This window comes from Phycodurus eques, chromosome 13, assembly GCF_024500275.1.
Source record: "Phycodurus eques isolate BA_2022a chromosome 13, UOR_Pequ_1.1, whole genome shotgun sequence".
Classification (NCBI taxonomy): Eukaryota; Metazoa; Chordata; class Actinopteri; order Syngnathiformes; family Syngnathidae; genus Phycodurus; species Phycodurus eques.
Window position 1 is genome coordinate 16,950,692 of NC_084537.1, and position 25,096 is coordinate 16,975,787.

Consider the following 25,096-nt stretch of genomic DNA (forward strand, 5'->3'; position numbering starts at 1 on the left):
TCGTCTGCAATCTTCTGCCATCTTTTGGACTCCACTTCCTCTGGAGGGAACTTGAGAAGGAGCTGCTCCAGTTTCTTCTAACGGGTCCAAACGCAACACCGAGGTCGTGTGATCATGAACAACATGTCTGACACGCCACTGTGTATTTGTATTACCTGCTCCTCCGCCGTCCACAGCTGGTTAAACGTGTGGGGCTTGCTGGATTGACAGAGTCTCCCCCGGATCATCTGTGGACACAGAGCAACGGTAACCAGGATAGTAAAAGCCAGACGCATATGGCACTAATAACCAGACACATAGCACCGGTGACCAGGTTTCTTAAAATGTCAGTCACATAGCACCAATGACTAGGGATGTGCCGATACAACTTTTTCAGTTAAGATAGGATACAGATATTGTTGAGTATTGGCTGATACAGATATTGGTCCAATACAATATCAGCACAAATCCTCCATATTTTGTCATAGGAATGTTATAAAAGGCTTCAATCAATTGATATTACTCAGAGAACAACAGTCAGCAACAGTAAGCATGAGAAAAACGGACCCATTTATTATTAACCAATGGGTTACATAAAGGTTAACCTTAACCATGAGGAAACAATATTAAATTAGAAAATCCTGGGGAAAAAATTAAATATACATACACACACAGATTTAAATATAATCATCCCACTAATTAACTTAAATAAGCATATACTACAATTAAATGGATTAAATAAAAAATACATTAGAAGATGAAAAATAACCAATAAAGCAAATATAAATTATACTTTTAAAGAGCAAAATAACAAGTCAAGTTCACGTCCATTCTTTCTTTCCTGTCAGTATATGGTGGGAACGGCATTTGTGTTCTGAACGTGTGACAATACACTTTTGAACTTCTTTATGCATCTGGGGTATTGTTTTATCGAAAATGTCACAGTGACTAGGAATAATGCAGTGAGGCTCGAGGTGTTTGTACTGCCCCCGTTTGTGTGTGTGCAAACAAAGCAGACACATCACACCAGTGACCAGGATGTCAAAAGGCAGACACTCGTAACCAGTATGCTTAAAAGGCAGAAGCGAAGCACTTTGTGTTGAATTTTAACGTATGAAAAGTGCTATATAAATAAATTGGATTTGACTTGGTAACTAGGATGCTAAAATGGCAGACGCATGGCACCAGTAACCACAATGTTAAAGGCCAGACACAAAGTACTCATGACCGGGATCTTAACTCATTCCCTGCCATTGACGGCTGTTGAATACAAATATCCATGTTTACATTAAGGTAGTAAATGAGTGACATAGCATCAATAATCAGAATGTTAACGGCGGACACATGGCACTAGTGACCAGAATGTCAAAAGGCAGACATATTGCACTAGTATCCGGTATGTGAAAAGGAAGACATAGCACCCAACAGTAACCAAAATGTTAAAATAGTAAACATGTAATACCATTCAGCAGGATGTTAAAAAGACAGACGCACAGCACTGGTGATATGGGTGTTAAAATATAGACACATAGCACTAGTAACCAGTACGTTAGGAGGCAGACACAGCACAAGTAACCAGGATATTAAACCCTGCTATGTGATGTGAGTTCAGTCAAACCTGCGTCTGCCTGCCATTCTCTAGGGCGTCACTAGTGGGCAGTGAGGAGTAAAAGGTGCCGGTTTCACACACTTTCTTGGGCTCAACTGGACTTTTTGGTCTGTCAGGCAAACCTAAACAGGATGGAGGAGGAGGGGGGGGGGGGGGGGGGCAGCAAATTAAAGTAAGTGCGGCATGTGAAAGGGCTGCCATTTTGGACAAGCCGCAACGCCACACCTTTGTCAAAGATGAGCCTGAGCCGCCTGGTTTTGCGTTTCTTGTCACAGAACTCCCTCTGGAAATTGCCAAGGCCGGATGTGTACTGCTCCCATGCCAGGTCCGGGAGCTGAACAACGCGTTGGGGGCACGGCAGACCCAGATTTACCTGACAGATGCCACAAAGAAAAATAAATAAATTTGCATTTAAAGTAGGACTGGGAAACATGGCCTAAAAATGTAATTATTTCCTCTGTTTTCACTCTGCACTTTTACAAAAAAATTAAGCCATTATTCAAAAAAAATTTGCTTTTTGATTTGTTTTCCCCGTCCGGGACTTGCTTTATTCCTCCTGATACCAAACAAGCTTTGAAACAATGTGCAAATGTTCAGCATGACTGACTCCCTGATTGCCTTCCACCGGGCTTCTTGTCGTATGCAAAACAACTTGAAAATGATTTTGCTCACGTTGTAAGATTCATAGAGGGAATTATAGTTGCTGGGTTTTTTTGTTGTTGTTTTTTTAAATAGGCCCTTGAGGGATCAAAAGAGTAACTTGGAACAGGGACTGTGCTTTTGGAAACCATCTCCACTCTGCTCATAGCCATGTTGTTAGTGCACTTCAGCGAGGAAGTGCTTTTCATAATGGAAGCCACAAAAAAAAACAAAAAACAAAAAAAAACATCCTGCTAAATAAACACAAATACATTACAATCGAGTAATCGCCAAACCCTCTTGAAAACTGCTTTTGTGAGCCAATATCAAAATGTATATCAACATAGTTGTATATTTAGGTTACCCTCTTCTGCAGCTGCTCCACAAAGCTGATGGGGTCGGCCAATGCCTCTCTTTGGTGCCGCGCCAATGTCTCCAGGTCCATGATGGCCTGCGTGCGCTGAGCCTCAAGAACACCGATGGTCTGCAGCAACCTCTGGTAACTAACACGGGCAAAACATAATTTGAATGACTCAATTCCGGCTAGCGTGTCACTACCTATCAGAACCGTCACGTGTCAAACACAACGGCTTGCGGCAGCATAGAGTTTGACATTTTGTGGAGGTGGGAGCAAGGCGAACTGAGTAGGACTGACTTAAGAGAGAGGCCTGTCAGCATGGCTACACATACATTCTCCTTTAACAGGGCGTGGCAGGGTCCTCACGAAGTACTCGCAATGACCTTTGAGAGGCAGTGACGGGCCACGGAAAATACAAAGTAGTAGAAGCGGGAGCGAGGCTCACTGTTGGCTTGTCAGATAACGCCAATGCAGTAGCAATGTAATTTCTATTGCGTTAAGAAGGTGGACACACATGTTCCTCCATTTGTTAAGTCGGACACCATTTCATGTTTGTTAAGCCTACAGGGAAATCAGTGGCTCAGGTCTTTAAAAAAAATAATAATAATTTGTCTTTTTTAATTGAACTATACTTAAAACCACACACTCTTTGATAATGCTAGGCTGAATGCATTATGACATTTAACATTGTAGAAAGATGTTAAATCGAATGTGTGTAAATTGGGATGAAAAAATTGTTGGGATTATCAAGTATAATTAGAAAAGTAACAAGCGTTAACTGTAATACAGGGGGTTCTCAAAGATGACAAAAATTCAGAACGCATCATGAGCTATAACTAACCTATGCATTGCCAAAGCAGTAGTAAAGTTATAGTTACAGTAAATATCTGATGGAAAAGATTTCTAGGCCAGAAAAATACAAAAATCAAATAAAAAAACAGCACGTACGGCAGTAACTTAGCATGCCTTGTGCCACGTGATCACGAATTCAGTTCATCTAAATAGCGAAACCTCGTATGCGGCACCATTGTAAACCAAGGACTCCCTTTGTATTGTTTTTTGTGTGACACAGATTTTAGACTGTAATATTGTACAACCCCAATTCCAATGAAGTTGGGACATCATGTTAAACAAATAAAAACAGAATACAATGATTTGCAAATCATGTTCAACCTATATTTAATTGAATACAAGTTTATCAGTTTGAATATGAAATATCTTTGTATATTTAATGATCAAACTGATAATGTTTTTTTTTTTTTAGCAAATAATTAACTGAGAATTGTATGGCTACAACACGTTCCAAAAAAGCTGGACCAGGTGGCAAAAAAGTGAGAAAGTTGAGGAATGCTCATTAAACACCTGTTTGGAGAATCCCACAGGTGAACAGGCTAATTAGGAACAGCTGGGTGCCATGATTGGGTATAAAAGGAGCTTCCCTGAATTGCTCAGTCATTCACAACCAAAGATGGGGCGAGGTTCACCTCTTTGTGAACAAGTGCGTGACAAAATTGTCGAACAGTTTAAGGACAATGTTCCTCAACGTACAATTGCAAGGAATTTAAGGATTTTATCATCTACGGTCCATATCATCATCAAAAGGTTCAGAGAATATTGAGAAATCACTGCATGTAAGCGGCAAGGCCGAAAACCAACATTGAATGTCGATCCCTCAGGCTATCCATCCCTCAGGCTAGGCCGAAAACCAACATTGCATGGCCGTGACCTTCAATCCCTCAGGCAGCACTGCATCAAAAACCGACATCAATGTGTAAAGGATATCACCACATGGGCTCAGGAACACTTCAGAAAACCAATGTCAGTAAATAAAAGTTCGGTGCTACATTCATAAGTGCAACTTGAAACTCTACTATGCAAAGCAAAAGCCATTTATCAACAACACCCAGAAACGCCGCCGGCTTCTCTGGGCCCAAGCTCATCTAAGATGGACTGATGCAAAGTGGAAAAGTGTTCTGTGGTCCGATGAGTCCACATTTCAAGTTGTTTTAGGAAATTGTGGACGTCGTGACCTCTGGGCCAAAGAGGAAAAGAACCATCCGGACTCTTATGGACACAAAGTTCAAAAGCCAGCATCTGTGATGGTATGGGACTGTGTTAGTGCCAATGGCATGGGTAACTTACACATCTGTGAAGGCACCATTAATGCTGAAAGGTACATACAGGTTTTGGAAAAACATATGCTGCCATCCAAGCAATGTTTTTTTCATGGACGCCCCTGCTTATTTCAGCAAGACAATGCCAAACCACATTTGCACGTGTTACAACAGCGTGGCTTCGTAGTAAAAGAGAGTGGGTACTAGACTGGCCTGCCTGCAGTCCAGACCTGTCCACCATTGAAAATGTGTGGCGCATTATGAAGCGTAAAATACGACAGAGACCCCAGACTGTTGAACAGCTGAAGCTGTACATCAAGCAAGAAAGAATTACACCTCCAAAGCTTCAATAATTAGTGTCCTCAGTTTCCAAACGTTTTTTGAATGTTGTTAAAGGAAAGGTGATGTAACGGTGATTGTAAAGGTGATTTTTTTGGAACGTGTTGCAGCTATAACATTCTAAATTAATGATTATTTGCTAAAAACAATAAAGTTTCTCAGTTTGAACATTAAACATCTTGTCTTTGTAGTGTATTCAATTAAATATAGGTCGAACATGATTTGCAAATCATTGTATTCTGTTTTTATTTATGTTTAACACAATGTTCCAACTGCATTGGAATTGGGGTTGTACAATAACTATGAACCTTTAAATGCCGAGTAACTTGTCAAATACGTGGGACCAAATAAGACTCCGAATAAGCTCAGCAAAAAGCCCCGGTTTCCACCAGGTACCACTGTTGAGTTCGATTCAGTCGATTACCACTTCATGTTGCCACCTTTTCAGCATCCTGCTACGTGGTATTAAAACATCGTCCTTTAATTTGTTGAAAGATTTGTGATCATATAGTGGGACCTCAGTTTACAACGGTTCCGACATCCTGGTTCCGATGTAAAAATACCTAGTTATGCAGGACACCCTCAGTTCCTACCGTATTTGTTTTTCAAACAACTATTTCCTGTAATTATTACTTAACTACTGCATTCCCACTTGTGTAAATCAGTAAATGGTACAGAAAATGGATAGATGGATGGTGGAAGGTTTCATTGCCACTGTAGGAACAAAACTAAAAGGTAAACTGAGCCCCGCATGTGGAAAATTAAATCTGGATTTACCATACTGGAGCCAACTGGTATGTACACGCTCCAGTGTCAAACCCTAAAAAATAGAGTCATGCTTTCTTTAAATGACTCCTGGCCTTGTATTGATCCATGTTCCTGGGCTCGAGTGAACCTTGTCGCGGAAACTCAATCCAATTAGTTTGCCGCATGCACTGGTGGTGAAATCAGAGGCCCGCCAGCGGTCAATTTGAAACATTTACCAATACGAGTGAGAGGTTGGGGCGATTGTGTTTCAATGGTCTGCGCTGCTGTGAGGACACATCATGAACCAGCTTTAACGGAGCATTACATGACCCCATATAAAACTAAACTAGAACATTAAAACAAAAGTTGGTTGCTGAAGATTGAACAGTCATTACGCCACTATGCATCTACGGGATTTTGCTTTGTAGCTATTAATTCCAGGAATAGCCAGGAATAGTTTTATAAAATGCCACTAGGTGACCATCATTCTACAAACTCATTCCCGTTACTTCTCTGTTGCTGTCCGTTGTCTTTAAAGGGTGAAGGCCGAAGGTTTTACTACACAGTTTACGAGTGGACCTACTTATGAGTTTTCTAAATTACGAGATGTTGCTTGGTAAATTTTTTGCTTTGTGTTGATACGCCGCTACTAGACAAAGAACGCCATAACATCCACACAACATTACACATCTCTCTCAGAATTTGAGATTGGAGTAATTTGAGTTTCGAGCTCAGCCACAGAAAAAAATTAAACTCCTCAATCAAGTTACCACCATTGTCATGGAGCAGATTGTGTTCCACTTTGGAAGTTCCATGGTATTACGCTACATTATTTACATTTTTACCAGCTACAAATCCCATAAAAATCAAGAGCGTGGCGGGATTATTTGACAGTACACAAAAGGCAACAGTGAAAAGATTAGGGTGAGCTACACGATTGCGGCGGCAAAGGGAGGGTGACGGGGGAACAAAATCACGCCAAAGCTCCTCGCACATACTCTTTGTTATGTTTCAGAGCCAGGTGGTCAGACTCAAAGTAATACACATCTGGCTCCTCCTCTTCCTCCTCCTCCTCCTCCTCTTCCTCCTCCTCCGTTGTGTGACTGCACGCTGCTTCCTTGCAGACATCCGCTCCCACCACGGGGCCACCGTCGTCGCAGGCTTTTTCGACTCTGGGCCCCGCACACGTGGTCTCCTCGTTGTCGGGTGGACACAAAGAGTCAGAGGGAAGAGGGAAGTCCTCGTCCATTCCTTCCACCGCCTCCCTGTCCTCCCTCAGAGGCCCGTTGTCTCGAGGCGGAGAGCAGGTCTTGGTGGAGGACGTCTTGCGGGGTGAAGTCCGCAGGGTGTATCTGTGTTCATAGAGCTCAGCAAAAGATAGGGGCGTGCACCCGAGCTTGGTGGGCGGTGGGGTCGGTGCCAGCGGGGGCGTTGTTTCTCCTGAGTTGTTGTTGTAGGCGGCGGAGGAAGGCGAAGCGACGGCGGCAGCAGCAGCATCCGGAACAGGCGTGAGCAAGCGACCATTGGCATCGCACTCGCTGTCCATCACCTGCTCCTCGGCAGCCAGACACAGCGGGTCACCCACCACATCCACCTCCAAGTCCTCTACCTCCTGCTCCCTGGCCACCATCAGCTCAGGGAGTGGGTCCTCTGGAGGGGCTGGCGAGAACGACGCAGATGACTCCCCTGAGGCAGCGACCTCCGTGGGCACCGGGCTAGAGTTTGTACAAGGCACCGTGGGGTGGGGCGAGGGAGGTGCCCCAGCCTGGCCGCCGTTGAGCAGCGGCAGGCAGCTGGTGGCAGAGGCGGGACTCGGAGACTCCTCGACGAGGGTGCTATGTTTCTCTGCTGCGACGTCCCCAAGCCCGTTCGAGGCCTTGTGAGCGTCGGGGGACAGCGGCGCCCCTTCACACTTCATCAGACCATCTTTTACCAGCTCTCCTTCCTCTTCCCCGAGGACGGGTGAGGCAGGAGCTAAGGTCGAGTTCCGGGTGGGAATGTCCTCACAAGTGTCGCCCTTGCAACGCTCTGGAACTGAGACAGGACTCTCAGGGCTCACTGCGTCCTCCTTGTGTCCCTGAGATTCCCCGGCGCGGGAACACCGCTTGGCCCTTTTGATTAAAGGAGGGGCATCCGGCACCCCATTCCCTTTATCACAATGTTCCGACTTCTCAGGGCTAACATCATTTTCTAGACACGAGCTGCTCCGTTTGCGGGGTCCTGCCGACGGCTCCTGCTCGGCTTCCAGATAACTATTTGAGTCCTTTGAGTCATTAAACCGTCCCTGCAGCAAGACCTGCTGATCAGAGTCCTGGATCGACTCGTTCTCAGTGTCCTCTTTAGCTTCCTGCTTTGTCTTCTCCTTCTTAGGGTCTGGTTTGGACTCCTGTTTGTCCTCCTTCTTGGACCCCTGCTTGACGTCCTGTTTCGACACCTGCCTGGAGTCCTGCCGAGACTCCTGCCTCTTCTTAGGTGAGCGGGCCCTAGGAAGCGGAGACACAGCCGTCTCCTCTGGCTGGGCGATGCTGCGATTCCTGAGGGTGCGTCCACAAAAGTTCTCATCCAATCCATTGAGCCCCACCGATGACCTTGTGACGCGCGAGGAACGGGACGCGGCCATACTACGGCGGGTGCCTACAGTCTCCTCATCCTGGTGCGTTCTCCAGTGTGGCGGAACGGGGGCACCTGCAAAGACACGCACCAGTGAATTTAATGTAAAACTGTACACAAGTAATGTACTAACATCATGTCTGTCTGCCTGTGCCTTTCACACAGAAACTGTGTGACTGAATATGTTTGGGTTTTCAAAAGGTGGGGCCTGGCCTGGTGATTGACATGGGCATCAGCAAATTAGTGTAGAGTTGGATGGCTGTTAACTGGCTAAGCCATTTGTGAGTCTGTCTGTTTGTGCCCAATGACAGCTCATGTATCGACCCAGCAATTTGCCATCTTCCGACGTACTACAAGAAGCGTAACAGAGGTGGAATGTTGCCTGTTTGCAAGGACTCACAGTCTATGGCGGCTTGTTTTGTAAAGAATTGTCAGTATGCTACAGTGGAAACAAAGTTTTCAGACCCCCTTAAATTTTTCACTTTGTTATATTGCAGCAATTTGAAAATCATTGAAATTCATTTATTCCTCATTAATGCACACAGGGCACCCCATATTGACAGGGAAAAAAAAGGTATTGTTGAAATTTTTGCTGATTTATTAAAAAAGAAAAACTGAAATATCACACAGCCATAAGTATTCAGACCCTTTGCTGTGACACATTTAACTCGGGTGCTGTCCATTTCTTCTGATCATCCTTAAAATGGTTCTACACCGTCATTGGAGTTGATTAGGAAAGCCACACACCTGTCTATAAGACCATACAGCTCACAGTGCATGTCAGAGCAAATGAGAATCATGAGGTCAAAGGAACTGCTTGAAGAGCTCAGAGACAGAATTGTGGCAAGGCACAGATCTGGCCATGGTTTAAAAAAATTCTGCTGCACATAAGGTTCCTAAGAGCATAGTGGCCTCCATAATCCTTAAATGGAAGACATTTGGGACGATCAGAACCCTTCCGAGAACTGGCCGTCCGGCCAAGCTGAGCAATTGGGGGAGAAGAACCTTGGTGAGAGAGGTAAAGAAGAACCCAAAGATCACTGTGGCTGAGCTCCAGAGAAGCAGTCGGGAGATGGGACTCCAAGATGGTGAGAAATAAGATTCTCTGGTCTGATTAGACAAAAATGAATGAACTTAAATTATTTTAGGAAATGGCTGCAATATAACAAAATTCTAAAATTTAAGGGGGTCTGAATACTTTCTGTACACACTGTAAATCGGACATTGCGCTGACGCCGCCACGCTTCTGATTATCTAAACAAGGCTACCCACACCGGCTGTGTGAATGACAAATTTAGGAAATACTGTCTGAAAGAAATAGAAGAAAATTTACACCAATTTTTCAAGAAGGCAGCATATAGTTCACACAGAACATATGAAGCAGGAGGTGAACACACAGGGGCGGCTTCCCACAATCAGATATTTAGGTGACGTCGGGAGTAGCATATAGAGTGGGTACGGAAAGTATTCAGACCCCCTTAATTTTTTCACTCTTTGTTATATTGCAGCCATTTGCTAAAATCATTTAAGTTCCTCTTTTTCTCCCCTCAATGTACACACAGCAAATTGTGGATTTTTTTGCAGATTTATTACAAAAGAAAACCTAAAATATCACACCATAATTATTCAGACCCTTTTCTCACTATTTAGTAGAAGCACCCTTTTGAGCTAATACAGCCATGAGTCTTTTTGTGAATTATGCAACAAGTTTATCACACCTGCATTTGGGGATCCTCTGCCGTTCCTCCTTGCAGATCCTCTCCAGTTCTGTCAGGTTGGACGGTGAATGTTGGTGGACAGCCATTTTCGGGTCTCTCCAGAGATTCTCAATTGGGTTTAAGTCAGGGCGCTGGCTGGGCCATTCAACGATAGTAACTGAGTTGTTCTGAAGCCACTCTTTCGTTATTTTAGCTGTGTGCTTAGGGTCATTGTCTTGTTGGAAGGTGAACCTTCAGCCCAGTCTGAGGTCCTGAGCACTCTGGAAGAGGTTTTCCTCCAGGATATCCCTGTACTTGGCCGCATTTATCTTTCCTTCGATTGCAACCAGTCGTCCTGTCCAGGTGATGAGCAGTGTCTGGTTTTCTCCACACATACCGCTGAGAATTAAGGCCAAAATGTTCCATCTTGGTCTCATCAGACCAGAGAATCTTATTTCTCACCATCTTGGGAGTCCTTCAGGTCTTTTTTTTTTTTTTTTTTGAAGCAAAGTCCATGCAGGCTTCCACGTGTCTTGCACTGAGGAGAGGCTTCTGTCGGCCACTCTGCCATAAAGCCCCGACTGGTGGAGGACTGCAATGATGGTTGACTTTCTTGGACTTTCTCCCATAACCCATCTCTGGAGCTCAGCCACAGTGATCTTTGGGTTCTTCTTTACCTCTCTCACCAAAGCTCTTCTCCCCCGATTGCTCAGTTTGGCCGGAGGTCCAGCTCTAGGAAGGATTCTGGTCGTCCCAAACGTCTTCCATTTAAGGGTTATGGAGGCCACTGTGCTCTTAGGAACCTTAAGAACAGCAGAATTTTTTTTGTAACCTTGGCCAGATCTGTTCCACAATTCTGTCTCTGAGCTCTTCAGGCAGTTCCTTTGACCTCACGATTCTCATTTGCTCTGACATGCACTGTGAGCTGTAAGGTCTTATATCGACTGGTGTGTGGCTTTCCTAATCAAGTCCAATCAGTATAATCAAACACAGCTGGACTCCAATGAAGGTGTGGAAACATCTCAAGGATGATCAAAAGAAATGGACAGCACCAGAGTTAAATATGTCACAGCAAAGGGTCTAAATACTTATGGCTGTGTGATATTTCAGTTTTTCTTTAGTAAATCTCCAAACATTTCAACAATTCGTTTTTTTTCTGTCAATATGGGATGCTGTGTGTACATTAATGAGGAAAAAATGAACAGCTGAGGCAGCTGATGGGTATCGGCTGGCCAAGCGGAATGCAGCTTTGGTGGTTGCTGAAGCAAAAACCCGGGCATGGGAGGAGTTCGTTGAGGCCATGGAGAAAGACTTCCGGATGGCTTTGAGGAAATTCTGGTCCACCATCCGGCGTCTCAGGAGGGGGAAGCACACTGTGTATAGTGGGGATGGGGCGCTGCTGACCTCGACTCGGGACGTTGTGAGCTGGTGGGGAGAATACTTCGAAGACCTCCTCAATTCCACCGACATGCCTTCCCATGAGGGAGCAGAGTCTGAGTTCTCTGAGGCGGGTTCTCCTATTTCTGGGGTTGAGGTCACTGAGGTGGTTAAAAAGCTCCTCGGTGGCAAGGCCCCAGGGGTGGATGAGATTCGCCCGGAATTCTTCAAGGCTCTGGATGTTGTAGGCCTGTCCTGGTTGACCCGCCGCTGCAACATCGCGTGGACATCGGGGAAAGTGCCTCTGGATTAGCAGACTGGGGTGGTTGTCCCCCTTTTACAGGGGGATCACACTCCTCAGCCTCCCTGGTAAGGTCTATTCAGGGGTGCTGGAGAGGAGGGTCCATTGGGAAGTCAAATCTCAGATTCAAGAGGAGCAGTGTGCTTTTCGTCCTGACCGTGGAACAGTGGACCAGTTCTACACCCTTGGCAGGGTCCTCGAGGGTGCATGGGAGTTCGCCCAACCAGTCTACATGTGTTTTGTGGACTTGGAGAAGGCGTTCGACCGTGTCCTTCGGGGGGTCCTGTGGGGGGTGCTTCGGGAGTATGGGGTACCGAACAACCTGATACGGGCTGTTCAGTCCCTGTACGACCGGAGTCAGAGTTTGGTCCGCAAATCCGGCAGTAAGTCTGACTCGTTTCCAGTAAGGGTTGGACTCCGCCAAGGCTGCCCTTTGTCACCGATTCTGTTCATAACTTTTATGGACAGAATTTCTAGGCGCAGCCAAGGCATAGAGGGGGTCCGGTTTGGTGGCCTCAGTATTGCATCTCTGCTTTTTGCAGATGATGTGGTTCTGTTGGCTTCATCAAGCCGTGACCTCCAACTTTCACTGGAGCAGTTCGCAGCTGAGTGTGAAGCGACTGGGATGAGAACCAGCACCTCCAAATCTGAGAACATGGTCCTCAATCGGAAAAGGGTGGCGTGCCCTTTCCAGGTCGGGGATGAGATCCTGCCCCAAGTGGAGGAGTTCAAGTATCTTGGGGTCTTGTTCATGAGTGGGGGAAGAATGGAATGGGAGATCGACAGACAGATCGGTGTAGCGTCTGCAGTGATGCAGACTTTGTATCGGTCCGTCGTGGTAAAGAAGGAGCTAAGTCGAAAGGCGAAGCTCTCGATTTACCAGTCGATCTACGTTCCTACCCTAACCCATGGTCACGAGCTGTGGGTCGTGACCGAAAGAACAAGATCCCGGATACAAGCGGCCGAAATGAGTTTCCTCCGCAGGGTGTCCGGGCTCTCCCTCAGTGATAGGGTGAGAAGCTCGGTCATCTGGGAGGATCTCAGAGTAGAGCCGCGGCTCCTCCACATCGAGAGGAGCCAGATGAGGTGGCTGGGGCATCTGATTCGGATGCCTACCGGACGCCTCCCTGGTGAGGTGTTCCGGGCACGTAAAATCGGGAGGAGACCCGGGGACGACCCAGGACACGCTGGAGAGACTACATCCTTCGGCTGGCCTGGGAACACCTCGGGATCCCCCCGGAAAAGCAAGATGAAGTGGCTGGGGAGGGGGAAGTCTGGGCGCCCCTGCTAAAGCTACTGCCCCCACGACCCGACCTCGGATAAACGGTTGCAATATAACAGAGTGAAAAATTTAAGGGGGTCTGAATACTTTCCGTACCCAATGTAAAATATTTTTCAGACAGTGGCAGCTGTTTTCAACAAAACATGGTGTGAGAAGGGCTAGTCAGGGTAATCATGCTAATGAATCTAAAGAGGGCAATAAAAAGGCCGTCATTCTAAAGTCACATTCAGTTATTAAGTTGGTGTCCTTTGCAGTTATAAAAGGAGTTTAAAAGGTGCGCATCGATTAGTTCCACGGAGAGATCCTTTAAATGTGCAGCGACCGGTCAAAACATGTTTAATGACACTCATTGGCCAGGCTGGGTCCAATCCAACCTTCTCGACCGACAGTGAAGAAGCGCAATCCATTTAAAGCTGAAAAGACAATGGCGCTGTTCAACGTAAAGTGACCGTTTTAGTGTCATCATGATACCTGGAGATTTTTTATTTTGAAGTTTCTACTCCCTGTTTTTTTTTTCCTTGATAAGTACGCCAGGGTATTAAGGTCACCTTAGTGAGAGAGAGAATAAACTCGATACGTGATTTAAAATTGTCATGACGACATTTTAAAATCAAGTGGATGTGATTTAGAGTCATCATGATGAGATATAAAGTCATGATGAAATTTCAAGTTATCATGATGAGATTTAAAGTAAACATTGGACATGAACATCCTCGTTAACATAGTGCGAACATATAAATATGAACAACTGACTGGAGCGTATCCTGGCATGGCAACAGAGTCCCATGTGACCGCCGGTCGTCAATTATTGACGTTATACGTTTGAGTCCATCTGTTTGTGCTGTTACGGCTTTTATTTATTTAAATATATTTATTCTCAGCCGTTCCAGTTTTGACAAAATTTTTGTCAACAAAATATTTCGATTTGGAACTTGTGCAACTGGTGGGATGCATTTGAACCCATCTGTTACTGTTTTTATTTTGGTTGGTTTCTACTTCCTGTTTTTGTTTTTCTGTAAACACAGCATATTGATTTGGATCTTCTGCAACTGTGTTTGTGCTGTTCCAGCTTTTATTTTACTAGGTTTCTACTTCTTGTTTCTGTGCCCTTATGAGGCGGAGATGGTTTTGGCCAACTTTTTGTTAAAGCATTTTGGTTGGATCTTGTGTGACTGGTATTGTGCATTTGATTCTATCTGTTTGTGCTTCTTGACTTCTGGGTGAAGATGTAGACTACTACTACATTAGCTTCTCGCACTTGTTAGCTACTAATCAAAACGTAGTGGTCCTTGTTCATTAGTAGTTGGTTTTGTGATATTATCCCTTCAAAAAGTGTTGAGTGTTTTTAACATATTCTATATCAGAGTGGCTAACTTATGTTAACCTGACAGTTAAGAATGAAATTGTCAGTAAAAACACAGCCTGCAGAGTCAATAAAGGTTTACCATGCACACATTACTCGCACTATGCTGACGCCGCCTGCTTACAAGGCTAACGTGACGCATCCATGCATAAAACAGGAAGGAGGGAGGAAGGCGAAAGGAGTGAGCAATCGGCCTTGAACACAACACAACAACAAATTAATGAAGCACGCTCGTTAGCTCCACTCCGGAAGAGAGGGGAAAAAAAACAACAGCGATCAGCTCGTTTGAACAACTGCTAACATATTGCAGTTGTTACAGCTTAGCGCGCAGATGTAGGGGTAATTAGCTAACACGCTAACAAATGCTGTCTTCAGGTGTACGTTATAAATAAGGTCGCGTTGAAGACCTACTTTGAGTGGAATGTGGTAAGACGCAGGAGCTACAACACGATTTCTTATTTTGAGGCTAAATTGTATCTGAATTAGACGACACGGTGGCCTCGCCTGATGTTGAACTAGCATCAGACCACATACATCCAGTACATGAACACTGGCTACAATGGAAGTAAAGAGCAACATTTCGGTTCCTGAGAATCAATTACTCCTAAGAAACCATAGAAATAATCTGTTTCAGGGTCAAATTGGCAGAATATAAAACCCTTACAGGATATCCAAGGGGAGGATGCCTAAACTTACAAACTCATTCTTAGTTATCAAGTCTCTTTCACAGAAAGATCAAGAAAAATTGCTGCATAGCACAACCTGGCATTTACCCACCTATGCCTCTTACATGGAACGCAGCAAAGGTGAAATATTGCCGCAACAGGGGTATTTAACGTTAACGCCCTGGCACTAGTGATGGGATGAACAATACTGGTGCGTCAGCACTGCACCAAGCGCACAAGAGTGAAACCCCGTATTGGTGCGTGTATCGCTTTTAGAAAAATCTCGTGTGACCGATACAAGAAGTGTGTCGTTTGGATGTGACGCGCCAAATTGTGTTTATAAAGGAACAAACTGTCGACGTTGCAGATTTGTTAAATGGAGTTTTGCTGATGTTGTTGGATTTGGGATTTTTGCTTGCCCTCACCTTGTTCCATTGACTTCATGGATCGTTCCAAGAAGTTTTCCCCAGTCTGGAATAATTTTTATCTTTTGATGCCAAATAAGGTAGATATTTTTCTTCTTTGGGCATTGTTTACTGTTAGTTTTTTAATTAAATATGTTTGTACTCTTTTCTGGTAAGAGATTTGAATTTTTTTCAGATGAATTAATGAATACATTAACTTTTTATTTTATTGTAGGTGAAGTGTCGGCTCTGCTCCACACAGCTATCTTACATCAATAAGAGCACTTCATCAATGCTGAGGCATTATAGAGCTCGGCATGGCAATGAAGAATTGGCAGATACACTCGTGTGAGTACCTCAGGTATGTTGAAATTCTCACAAAAAAAAAATAATTTTCAAAAATAGTTTATTACACACAAAAGGCTTTGTGTGACTGTAATATTGTTTTGTTTTGGCTTGCAGTTCCTAACAAGCAAGCAGTGGATGGGGCTGTGGTCAACATGGTTATCAAAGACTGTCAGCCACTCACCATTGTTGACAACGAAGGATTCAAGGAGCTCCTGAAGCTTATCAACTTGCAGTTACATTTTTATGCTCACCACCTTCATCTGTACCCTGTGAAATAGTTTTTTTCTAAGGCAGGGGAACGGGCGTCTAAGTGGAGAAATCGCCTTGGAGCAGACTTTTGTTCCTCAATAAAAATGCATAAATCAATAAATTTTTAGTCTTTTATTTCATATGATTGAACATTTAAGTTAAAATTCCATGCATAAGTTAAAAATGTTAATTGAATTTTATTACAGACAAATTTGCTATATTTTACATTAACTAATTTTAGCATTTACACAAACAAGGTTTTAAGCAAATTTTAAACTCTTATAAACAACTCAGCAAACAAACTAAGCAAATGAAATTATACAATGATGAGATCATATTTTAAGGACTAGCGATGAAATATTTCACAGGCTGATGTTGGGTTTTCAGCATGTAAGCTTTTCCATCTTATTTTCATTTTGTTTACCTGCAGTGATTTTAGAACTACTGCAGGGGTCACTATTGAGTGACCAACAGTGTCAATACAGTTTGTGTAGTCTGCTAATACACTCCTTGAGGTATCATCATCCCATCACTACCTGGCACTGCGGAACACCCATACACACAAGCACTGCCACGCCTCTATTACGGCTCCTATCCTACTTCCGAAGGTGGAAGGTTACAGGGTCGACTTCACCCCCATTCCGTGATGGTGCCTTTTAAACAAATCAGTAACGGTGGAAAAAAAACCTGAAAAATATCAGCTTTTACAGATGGTGTCGACTTTTTAATTAACATCCTCTTGGGAAAAAGGCCTGTGTTTTTCATTTGATTGTTTTATATTTATGGCCCACAGTGTTTTTCATACAAATATTTACTGTAATTAGGACTTCACTACTGCACACACATTAAGACAATCGGCTTGTTTTGTGCCGATTTTGCCCATTCCCGACCAAGGCCATAAAACGCCAGACAATCTTATAAGATCATCGTTTAAGCTTATCCTTAGGTCTGAGGCGTGTTAAGAGTGGATTTATCCCGATTTTAGGATATGAAAAAAGGTCAGGGCCAACAATCTTAAATAATGAGCGTGTTCAATATTTACAACCAAAACTCTTCATTTTGTGTGGGGAAAGCCCATGTCGCCCCAAGTCCTGACGCCGTGGGTTGTGACATGGAACAGAATATAGCCAATCAAGACGCAACCTGACTCAGCAAAAGAAAAAGACTGTAAATAAAAACAAACGTCTTACCCAGTGTTTTTTGAATAAAAGTGGGTTCCCCAGATGGCAAGAAGTATTTTCCAAAGCAATTCATTTTTCGGGGATATCGCCATTTTAAAAGGTTCTCTGCTTCGGCAACACTCTGGAAACATTGGCACATATCCGGAAGTGTTTCTTCTTCTTCTTCTTCTTGTTTTGTGAGATCACGCGAGATTTTGAGATGGACAACAAAAAATAATCTTTATGTATTATCAGACCACACCACACACAATATGACCAAAACTGTTAAATGCCTGATTTTTTTTTACTTTACGTGTGGGGTCTGTCACAGATTAAAACTCTAAGATTTGAAAACCCCGTGTGTGTTTAACAGGCCTCAGTGTATGTTAGTGATTTGACTATGGTACCCATTACTTGCGTGAAAATTTGGGTAACATCGCCGCCATTGGAAAGGAACTCCGTCGTAAACAGAGGAGGACCCCTGTAAATAAGACACTGGCAATGTTCTACCAGGCTCTATATTAGGACTACAAATTTTGACAATGTATTCTACATATCACAATTACTTTGGTACAGTAGAGAATAGGTGGCATTCCACGAGGTTCTCAATTAGTGTAATTATGACTACTCCTGCCTTAGCTCTGGTTTGGGATAGACTATGGCAAATTCCAACCTAAGCACAAGTTTGGGTTACGTCACAGTCGTAGCAACAGAACCCCCCCGTACATCATCTCGGTAGTTATTTTGTAAAAACAACATTCAACATTGGCAGCCAGTTTGTTTGTTTGTTAGTTTTACATTTGCCTCTTACGGCGTAAAAGCCCCAAGCAGGAAACGTCCGACTTGGCAGCATTCTGGAATTCCAACGTTAGCCACCGTTTTGTTGGAATCACAAAAATCCCAAGCAAAAATTTGAGAAAAAGCAAAATGCAGAGATAATCTTGTCATGCACCATAAATTTTGATATGACCTTCAAACTGTCATTTTTTTAATGCAAAATTTCAGAACCTTCTGAATTGAGCTGTATTTGTTCCTACTTCCTTCGCTTCAACTTTCTGCCATTGTATATAAACATTGAAGTCAATAGTGTGTGTTAGCACCTAATAATATATGGCAACACTAACTATAAAGGAAAATAATAGAGTCAGTGATAGTGTTCGGAGTTTGATGCCGTTTGAGATGAGGCTCCATGCTAACATTTAACACATCCTCTTTTATAAATTTAAAAAAAAAAAAAAAAAATTTAAAAGTACTCTCCCAACTTGGAAGTGATGTTAACATGCTCAGCATTCACAATCTCGTCCAAAAATGACAAAAAAACATGTCATTTAGGGCAGTTTTATAGGCGACAATGTGCACAATTATGCCTGCATACACACCTGCTAAACAAGCCGAGAGCGGTGGCTAAAGTCAGCTTGCTAACAATTTCAAGGGATTTTTTTCCCCAAAAAATTTAAAGCTTAGTCTGCTTGTTACTTTGTGTCCACTTTTGTCTCCCCGCAGTTGTGGGAATACTTCCACAAAGGCCTAGTGGCATCGTGACATCCACGGGGTAGCGTTGGCGTGCAACCCGGGTAGAGTGCTCGGATCCCCGGATTCTCTCTTGGCGTCTTCCACGCTGGACCGGTAGCTACTCGGCCAACAGCCACAGTTCAGGCCGGGCGTACAGTCCATTCAATTAAATTAAATAATAAATAAAACACAAGTGTAACGTTTTACTAACAACCCAGCTGGGGGAGGTAGGGGGCGAGCTAAACGTTAGCGACAACTTCACCGCAAAACGCCGCTTGGTCAGCCCTTTAATCGGGATAACTCCCGTTAGCCCAGCGGCTAAACACTGCATTTATCGTGTGCCGTAAACGGTTGAAATTAGGAGAGTGGCTACCTAGGGAGGCTCCGGAGCAGCGTGGGTTCCACGTTAATCCATTCGACTAGAGAAGTGTCTTCGCTAGGCTAGTCGAGTTGATAAAACCGGTGAGGAGAATCGTGGCAGTCTGCCTGTAGCTTCGCGTTAGCCAGCCTAGCTTAGCCGATTGTTTCGCTCCCAACTTTGCCGTTTAATTCGCAAACGGCGTCGGTCCTCCACAAACAGACCCGGCAACTGTCTCGTTCCGCCCCCGCGCGCGACTACCAAATCGCTCGATGCGTTTGCGGAGTCCCGAAAAAAATGTAGCACGTACCTCACTTCCGTACGTTCGCTGCACGCTCGCTCGCAGCCATGTTTTCACAGTGCAGCCGACCGCTCTGGCTTGGGTGTGCGAGCACATTGAGGCGAGGGCGACATTCGTGTGCCGCACTCGGCAACATGTTTGCCTTCTCATAGCCTGGAAATGCCATCAAATGTGGACCAGGAGCTATGTTGACTTTGTGGTGATTAATGTGCATGAAATCACGTTCACATTCGGTTTGTGTTCCTTGGTGGGACTCGCAGTTGGAGATGGCGTTGACCAACTTTTTATGAACAAAGGACTTTGATTTGGATCCTCTGCGGCCGTGCATTTGAGTCCTGCCTTTTATTTTGATAGGTTTCTACTTCCCGTTTTAGTTCCCTTGGTAGGATTCTCAGCTGGAGCTGGTTTTTAATCAACTTTTTGTTAACATAAGATTTTAATTTGATCCTTACGAGTCAGGTTTGACACATTTGAGTCAATCTGCTTCTGCTGTTACATCTTTTTATTTTGGTATGTTTCTACTTTTGTTACTTTTACTTTGATTTGGATTGTTTTGTAAATGGTGATGCACATTTGAGTCCACCTGTTCGTGCTGTTGCTGCTTATATTTTGGTAGGTTTAATCTTCCTGTTTTTGTACCAGTGCTAGAATAAGCTTTTGATCAGTTGTGTGAACAAAGGCCTATAATTTGGATCTTACACAACAGGCGTGGTGCATTTGAGTCTATGTGTTGGCGCTGTTATGGCTTTTAGGGCTCTCTGCTGGAGAGCAGTTTTGACCAACCTTTTGTGAACAAAAGATTTTGATTCAGATCTTCTGCAACTGGTGTGATACATTTGACAGAATCTGTTAATGCTTTTATTCTGGCAGGTTTCTACTTCCATTTTCTGTTGCCTGGATAGGATTCAGCTATGTTGACCAGCTTTTTTTTATTTTTATTAAACTAACAAAGGACTTGGATCTTCCACAGCTCTCATATGGTTATTTTGGTAAGTTTCTCCTTATTGGTTCCTTGAATGGGCTTAGTTTTGACCAAAGCTTTGTGACCAAAGCACTTTGATCTAGATCTTTTGCAACTGGTGGTGTGCTTTTGAATCAGTTTGTGTTGTTTGACAAGGAGCATTGAGTGACGCTGTAGACTGCTATGTTAGCTTCTCGCACGATATAACTGCTCATCACTTTCAATCAAAGATAATGTGGACAAAACTGGTATGTTGTGGATCAATCAAGATGAGCACACGTTCATCAGGTTTTCATACATTCGTTTTCTTTTATTGTGCGAGGCATCAAAAAAAAATTAGAAAATAAATCAGAATAGCTCTGACTGACTGGTCCACAGGCTAACACTTTCAGCATTCAATATGCAAAATAATGCCCTCAATTAAGATTGACAATGCTGCTGATTACTACTTAATGTACTGCGCTCTAGTGTCTAGCGAGGCTAGGCTGTGCACGGTTAGTTGTGTGAGATTTGCAATGTTAATAGCATGCATGGTTACTTCACCTACTTTTTGATGTATATGTACAAAACAAACCAAAAACTATTAACATCCTTTTTTTTTAAACTCCCTGTCTGTGATAAATAAGCAAGTGCTGAATCTTCACCAACATTCATCCATTACATTCAAACATCTGCATGCCCGTTTGTGTCAACACGGCACCAATTCTCAACCGGTGGACCTAAAAGTCAACAAAAACCCCTTTACAACATGAGCCAAGACAAGCTTAATGTGCTTCGTTGGGTACTGCTTTTTTTTGCAACAGAGTTCAGATGTTTTCAGCAGTTAACTTGAGCCTGACTGACATGAAATTGGGTGGAAACGTCTATCATAAGAGGACCCACACTCAAAATTGAACAGGAAGTCGAACATTTTGGTTTGAAGCAGCCATTTTGGGTGAACCCCCAGGGTTTATACTCAGTTTGATGATCACTTTGAGGATTGATGATTTAAGTTAAACTCACTAATTCTTGCAAGCGTATGATGAAAATTAATGTATTTTAGGGGTCCCGAACAATGGCGCCCCTTGGAAAAGTGAAACAAATAACCCTGATCAACATGAAATTGGGGGGATATGTCTATTATAACAGGACAGATGAAAAAATCTCAAGGACCCACACCCAAAACTTAATAGAACCCAACTTTTTCGGTTTTAATCAGCCACTTTGGCCAAATTCCAGGGCTCTGAAGTACTATACGAACGCCTACTCAGAATTAGCCTAAATGAGCCCAAATCGGAAGCAGCAATCCAAGACAGATGAGTGACGCTAAATGGCTAATTATTTTTATTTTTTTACAGATGCCATCTAATGTGGGCACCATGGCAAAGTTTGATGGACATTTCGGGAATTCACCATGAAAAGGGGGGTGAATTTTTCTGCCCCTGAAAGCAGTTTGACTCAGCTACATGAAATTGGGTGGACACAAGACAGGACACACAAAAAATGCCCAGAAATGAATAGCAAGTCAGCCATTTCGGTTTGAAGCAGCCGTTTGGGTAGATTCCGGGGTGTTGAAGTACTTTAAGAAACTCCTACAAGGGAACTTGTCCAAAGTAGGTATACTTGACAGATGACAGGAAAAAGGGGGTGAACGTTATGAAAATTCAGCCCTTGAAGCCAGTTTCACTTAGCAACAAGAAATTGAGTAGAAATGTCGATCATATCAGGACACACCAAATAGTCTCAAGGACCGTTGCCTGGAATTGAACAGGAACTGCATTTTGGTGAATTTCAGGGCTCATACTTGCGAAAACCCAACTCTGGATTTCACTTAAATGCGCCCCAATCAGAAGCAGGTATCCAACACAAATGGGCGAAGCTTTTTTGTCCACCCCATCTCATGTAAGTGAAACATGACAACGTTTGATCCATTCAAGGATTTACTAAGAAACTAGGGGATATCAGACCGGTTGAGAAGCGTTTCACTGCACGACAGTGCACAATTAATTCCTGAGACTCGTTTGTAATTAGTCCCTTCATAGCCTTAAGATGTCAGTCAATTGAAGTGCTATAGTACAAGTGTCATGACAAAACACGTGGTACATGTGCTCATTTGGTCAAAATAAAATCACATTCCCTGTATTTTTTGTCGTTGTTAACTAGCTGCACACATTTAAAATGGTGACATGAGACGACTACAGTGCTAATGGAAACGTATACACATTTGTACAACAGGACAAAGCTTTGATTCTCTTTTTGGAGCAACCCGTTGCAGAAGCAGTTAAAGTTGGCGTGCTTTTTTTGTTTGTTTTTTTCTTTTTCTTTGCATGAATGCATTTCAAATCAAATTGGAAAAAATGAAAAAGGCGGTATTTTTAAAACTTGTTCGCTCGTCATTTGTTTTTGTTTAAAGCGAGCGCGTCTCCACCTCGATCTTTTCCTCCGACTGGTGGGAGGCATCCGCTTCCTGGTGGCCGGCGACCACGTTGGGCCCCAATGTCACGACCGGCCCGCCACCGTAGATGGCATGCAGGAAGTTCCACGTCTCCTCAGAGATCTGGCCTGAGTCGGCCCCTGCAGGGATAGAGAGACAACATGAAGCACTTGTTCTCGCCCCAAAAGTAAAAAAATAACTGCAGTTTAAATCATCGTAGTGCTTGAAGTGATATTTATGGTCAACGAACGTTATTTGAATTTTAATATAGACAGATGGGCCTTGTCTTTCGTAGATGCAGTATAAAAATGAAATATGTAAATCAAAAGTGTGTGTGTAAAAATAAAAAATATGAAGCCATTCATTTTCTACACCGCTTATCCTCAGTAGGGTCGCGTGTATGCTGGAGCCTATCCCAGCTAACTGCGGGCAGGAGGCGGGGTATACCCTGAACTGGTTGCCTGCCAATCGCAGGGCACATTAATATTCAATAGAAATAATTAGAATATTCAATAGAAATGAAAACTTGGAAGTCAACCAGCTTCTACTTTGGAGGTTCCGCTATATCTTCAGAAGTGAAGAGCTGAATTAAAAAAAAAAAAAAATTCAAAAATGACTTCTTGTACCTTGTTTAAGCGTTAAATGGCCGCTCTTGTTCACTGCTATCTTGGAATTATCCATGGGTCCCGGTGGAGCTTAAAAGAGAAAAATATTAATTAGTTCTTTTCACACTCACACAATCTTTTGTCTTGCTTGTTAGTTTCAGTGTCAAAGGTTGTTGTCATGCGTGGGAAACATCTTTGTAGCAACAGAAAACAAAAAAATCAGCAAAAGTTGAGAGGGAGGGGGGGAAACTGTCAGCTGTTATAAATAGATACAAAACAAAAGGGAGAGGGGTGGTAAAAAAAAGAACAAGTGTTGTAGAAATGTATTTTGGATGATTCACTGGATAAGAAGAACCTTGAAGATGAATCAAAAGAACCCGTTTCACGCTTTGTTTTGGACCCGAGCACGTTGCTAGGCAAGTGTTTGGCTCTTGTGCAACAAAAAATATTTGCCTTATTTTCACAAGTAGCGGCTGTGGGTATTTAATTACCAAACTGCAGATGGGTAGAGGTGTCTTAGGTCTATGGAGTATATTACAATTTACGCCAAATTAAAGTACTCCAATATTTAATATCCATGTATGAACAATAGCACATTGCATACTCTATATCTCTATTTGAGGGAGGAAAATGAGGGGGGGAAAAAAATCCAGAAAATCATGTCTGATTTTTAAATAATTTATTTGCAAATTATGGTGGAAAATAAGTACTTGGTCACCTGCAAACAAGCAAGATTTCTGGCTCTCACAGGCCTGTAATTTCTTCTTTAAGAGGTTACTCTGTCCTCCACTTGTTACCTGTATTAATGGCACCTGTTTGAACTCATCAGTATAAAAGATACCTGTCCACAACCTCAAACAATCATACTCCTAACGCCACTATGGCCAAGACCAAAGACCTATCAAAGGACACCAGAAACAAAATTGTAGACCTGCAGCAGGCTGGGAAGACCGAATCTGCAATAGGTAAGCAGCTTTGTGTGAAGAAATCAACTGGGAGCAATTATTAGAAAATGGAAGACATACAACACCGGGGTTCAAATCCCGGCCCCGCCTCTGTGGAGATTGCATGTTCTCCCCGTGCCTGCGTGGGTTTTCTCCAGGCACTCCGGTGTCCTCCCACATCCCAAAAATATGCGTTGATTGAGGACTCTAAATTCCCTGTAAGTGTGAGTGTCAATGGTTGTTTGTTTATGTGCGCCCTGCGATTGGCTGGCGACCAGTTCAGGGTGTACCCCACCTTTCGCCCGAAGATTGCTGGAATAGGCTCCAGCACGCCCGTGACCCTAGTGAGGATAAGCGGTACAGAAAATGGATGGAAGACATACAAGACTACTGACAATCTTCCTCGATCTGGGGCTCCACGCAAGATCTCACCCCGGGGTGTCAAAATGATCACAAGAATGGTGAGCAAAAATCCCATAACCACACGGGGAGACCTAGTGAATGACCTGCAGAGAGCTAGTAACAAAGGCTACCATCAATAACGCACTATGCCGCCAGGGACTCAAATCCTGTAGTGCCAGATGTGTCCCCCTGCTTAAGCCAGTACATGTCCAGGCCCGTCTGAAGTTTGCTAGAGAGCATTTGGATGATCCATAAAAGGATTGGGGAGAATGTCATATGGTCAGATGAAACCAAAATAGAACTTTTTGGTAAAAACCCAACTTATGTGAGGAGGAGAAAGAGTGCAGAGTTTCATCCAA

General features: G+C 43.5%; 2 protein-coding genes and 1 long non-coding RNA gene across 6 annotated transcripts in view; 1 reads left to right on the forward strand and 2 right to left on the reverse strand.

The window, feature by feature from the left end:
- The window catches only part of zzz3 (zinc finger, ZZ-type containing 3), a 25,070-nt gene extending 5,551 nt beyond the window's left edge, over nt 1-19,519 (reverse strand). The window contains exons 1-7 of one of the 3 annotated variants that reach the window (XM_061694627.1): nt 19,422-19,519; nt 6,784-8,470; nt 2,592-2,730; nt 1,814-1,961; nt 1,598-1,710; nt 156-227; nt 1-77 (exon numbers count right to left, since the gene is read on the reverse strand). The exon at nt 1-77 is cut by the window's left edge and continues 25 nt beyond it. In XM_061694627.1, the coding sequence (XP_061550611.1) occupies nt 1-77; nt 156-227; nt 1,598-1,710; nt 1,814-1,961; nt 2,592-2,730; nt 6,784-8,405 (2,171 nt within the window). In that variant the 5' untranslated portion in view covers nt 8,406-8,470; nt 19,422-19,519. Of the gene's footprint in view, nt 78-155; nt 228-1,597; nt 1,711-1,813; nt 1,962-2,591; nt 2,731-6,783; nt 8,471-17,271; nt 17,385-19,126; nt 19,372-19,421 lie in introns of those variants that run through there. The other 2 variants (XM_061694626.1, XM_061694624.1) reach the window with 2 other exon arrangements.
- On the forward strand, nt 15,335-16,184 carry LOC133412045 (uncharacterized). The gene is made up of 3 exons (XR_009769722.1): nt 15,335-15,585; nt 15,720-15,845; nt 15,947-16,184. It is a non-coding gene; the product is annotated as an uncharacterized LOC133412045 (long non-coding RNA).
- Nucleotides 19,520-20,657: 1,138 nt separating the features above from the next.
- usp33 (ubiquitin specific peptidase 33) overlaps nt 20,658-25,096 on the reverse strand; it is a 28,613-nt gene continuing 24,174 nt past the window's right edge. For both annotated transcript variants that reach the window (XM_061693606.1, XM_061693605.1), the window contains exons 23-24: nt 23,413-23,481; nt 20,658-22,926 (exon numbers count right to left, since the gene is read on the reverse strand). In XM_061693606.1, the coding sequence (XP_061549590.1) occupies nt 22,760-22,926; nt 23,413-23,481 (236 nt within the window). In that variant the 3' untranslated portion in view covers nt 20,658-22,759. The remainder of the gene's footprint in view (nt 22,927-23,412; nt 23,482-25,096) is intronic.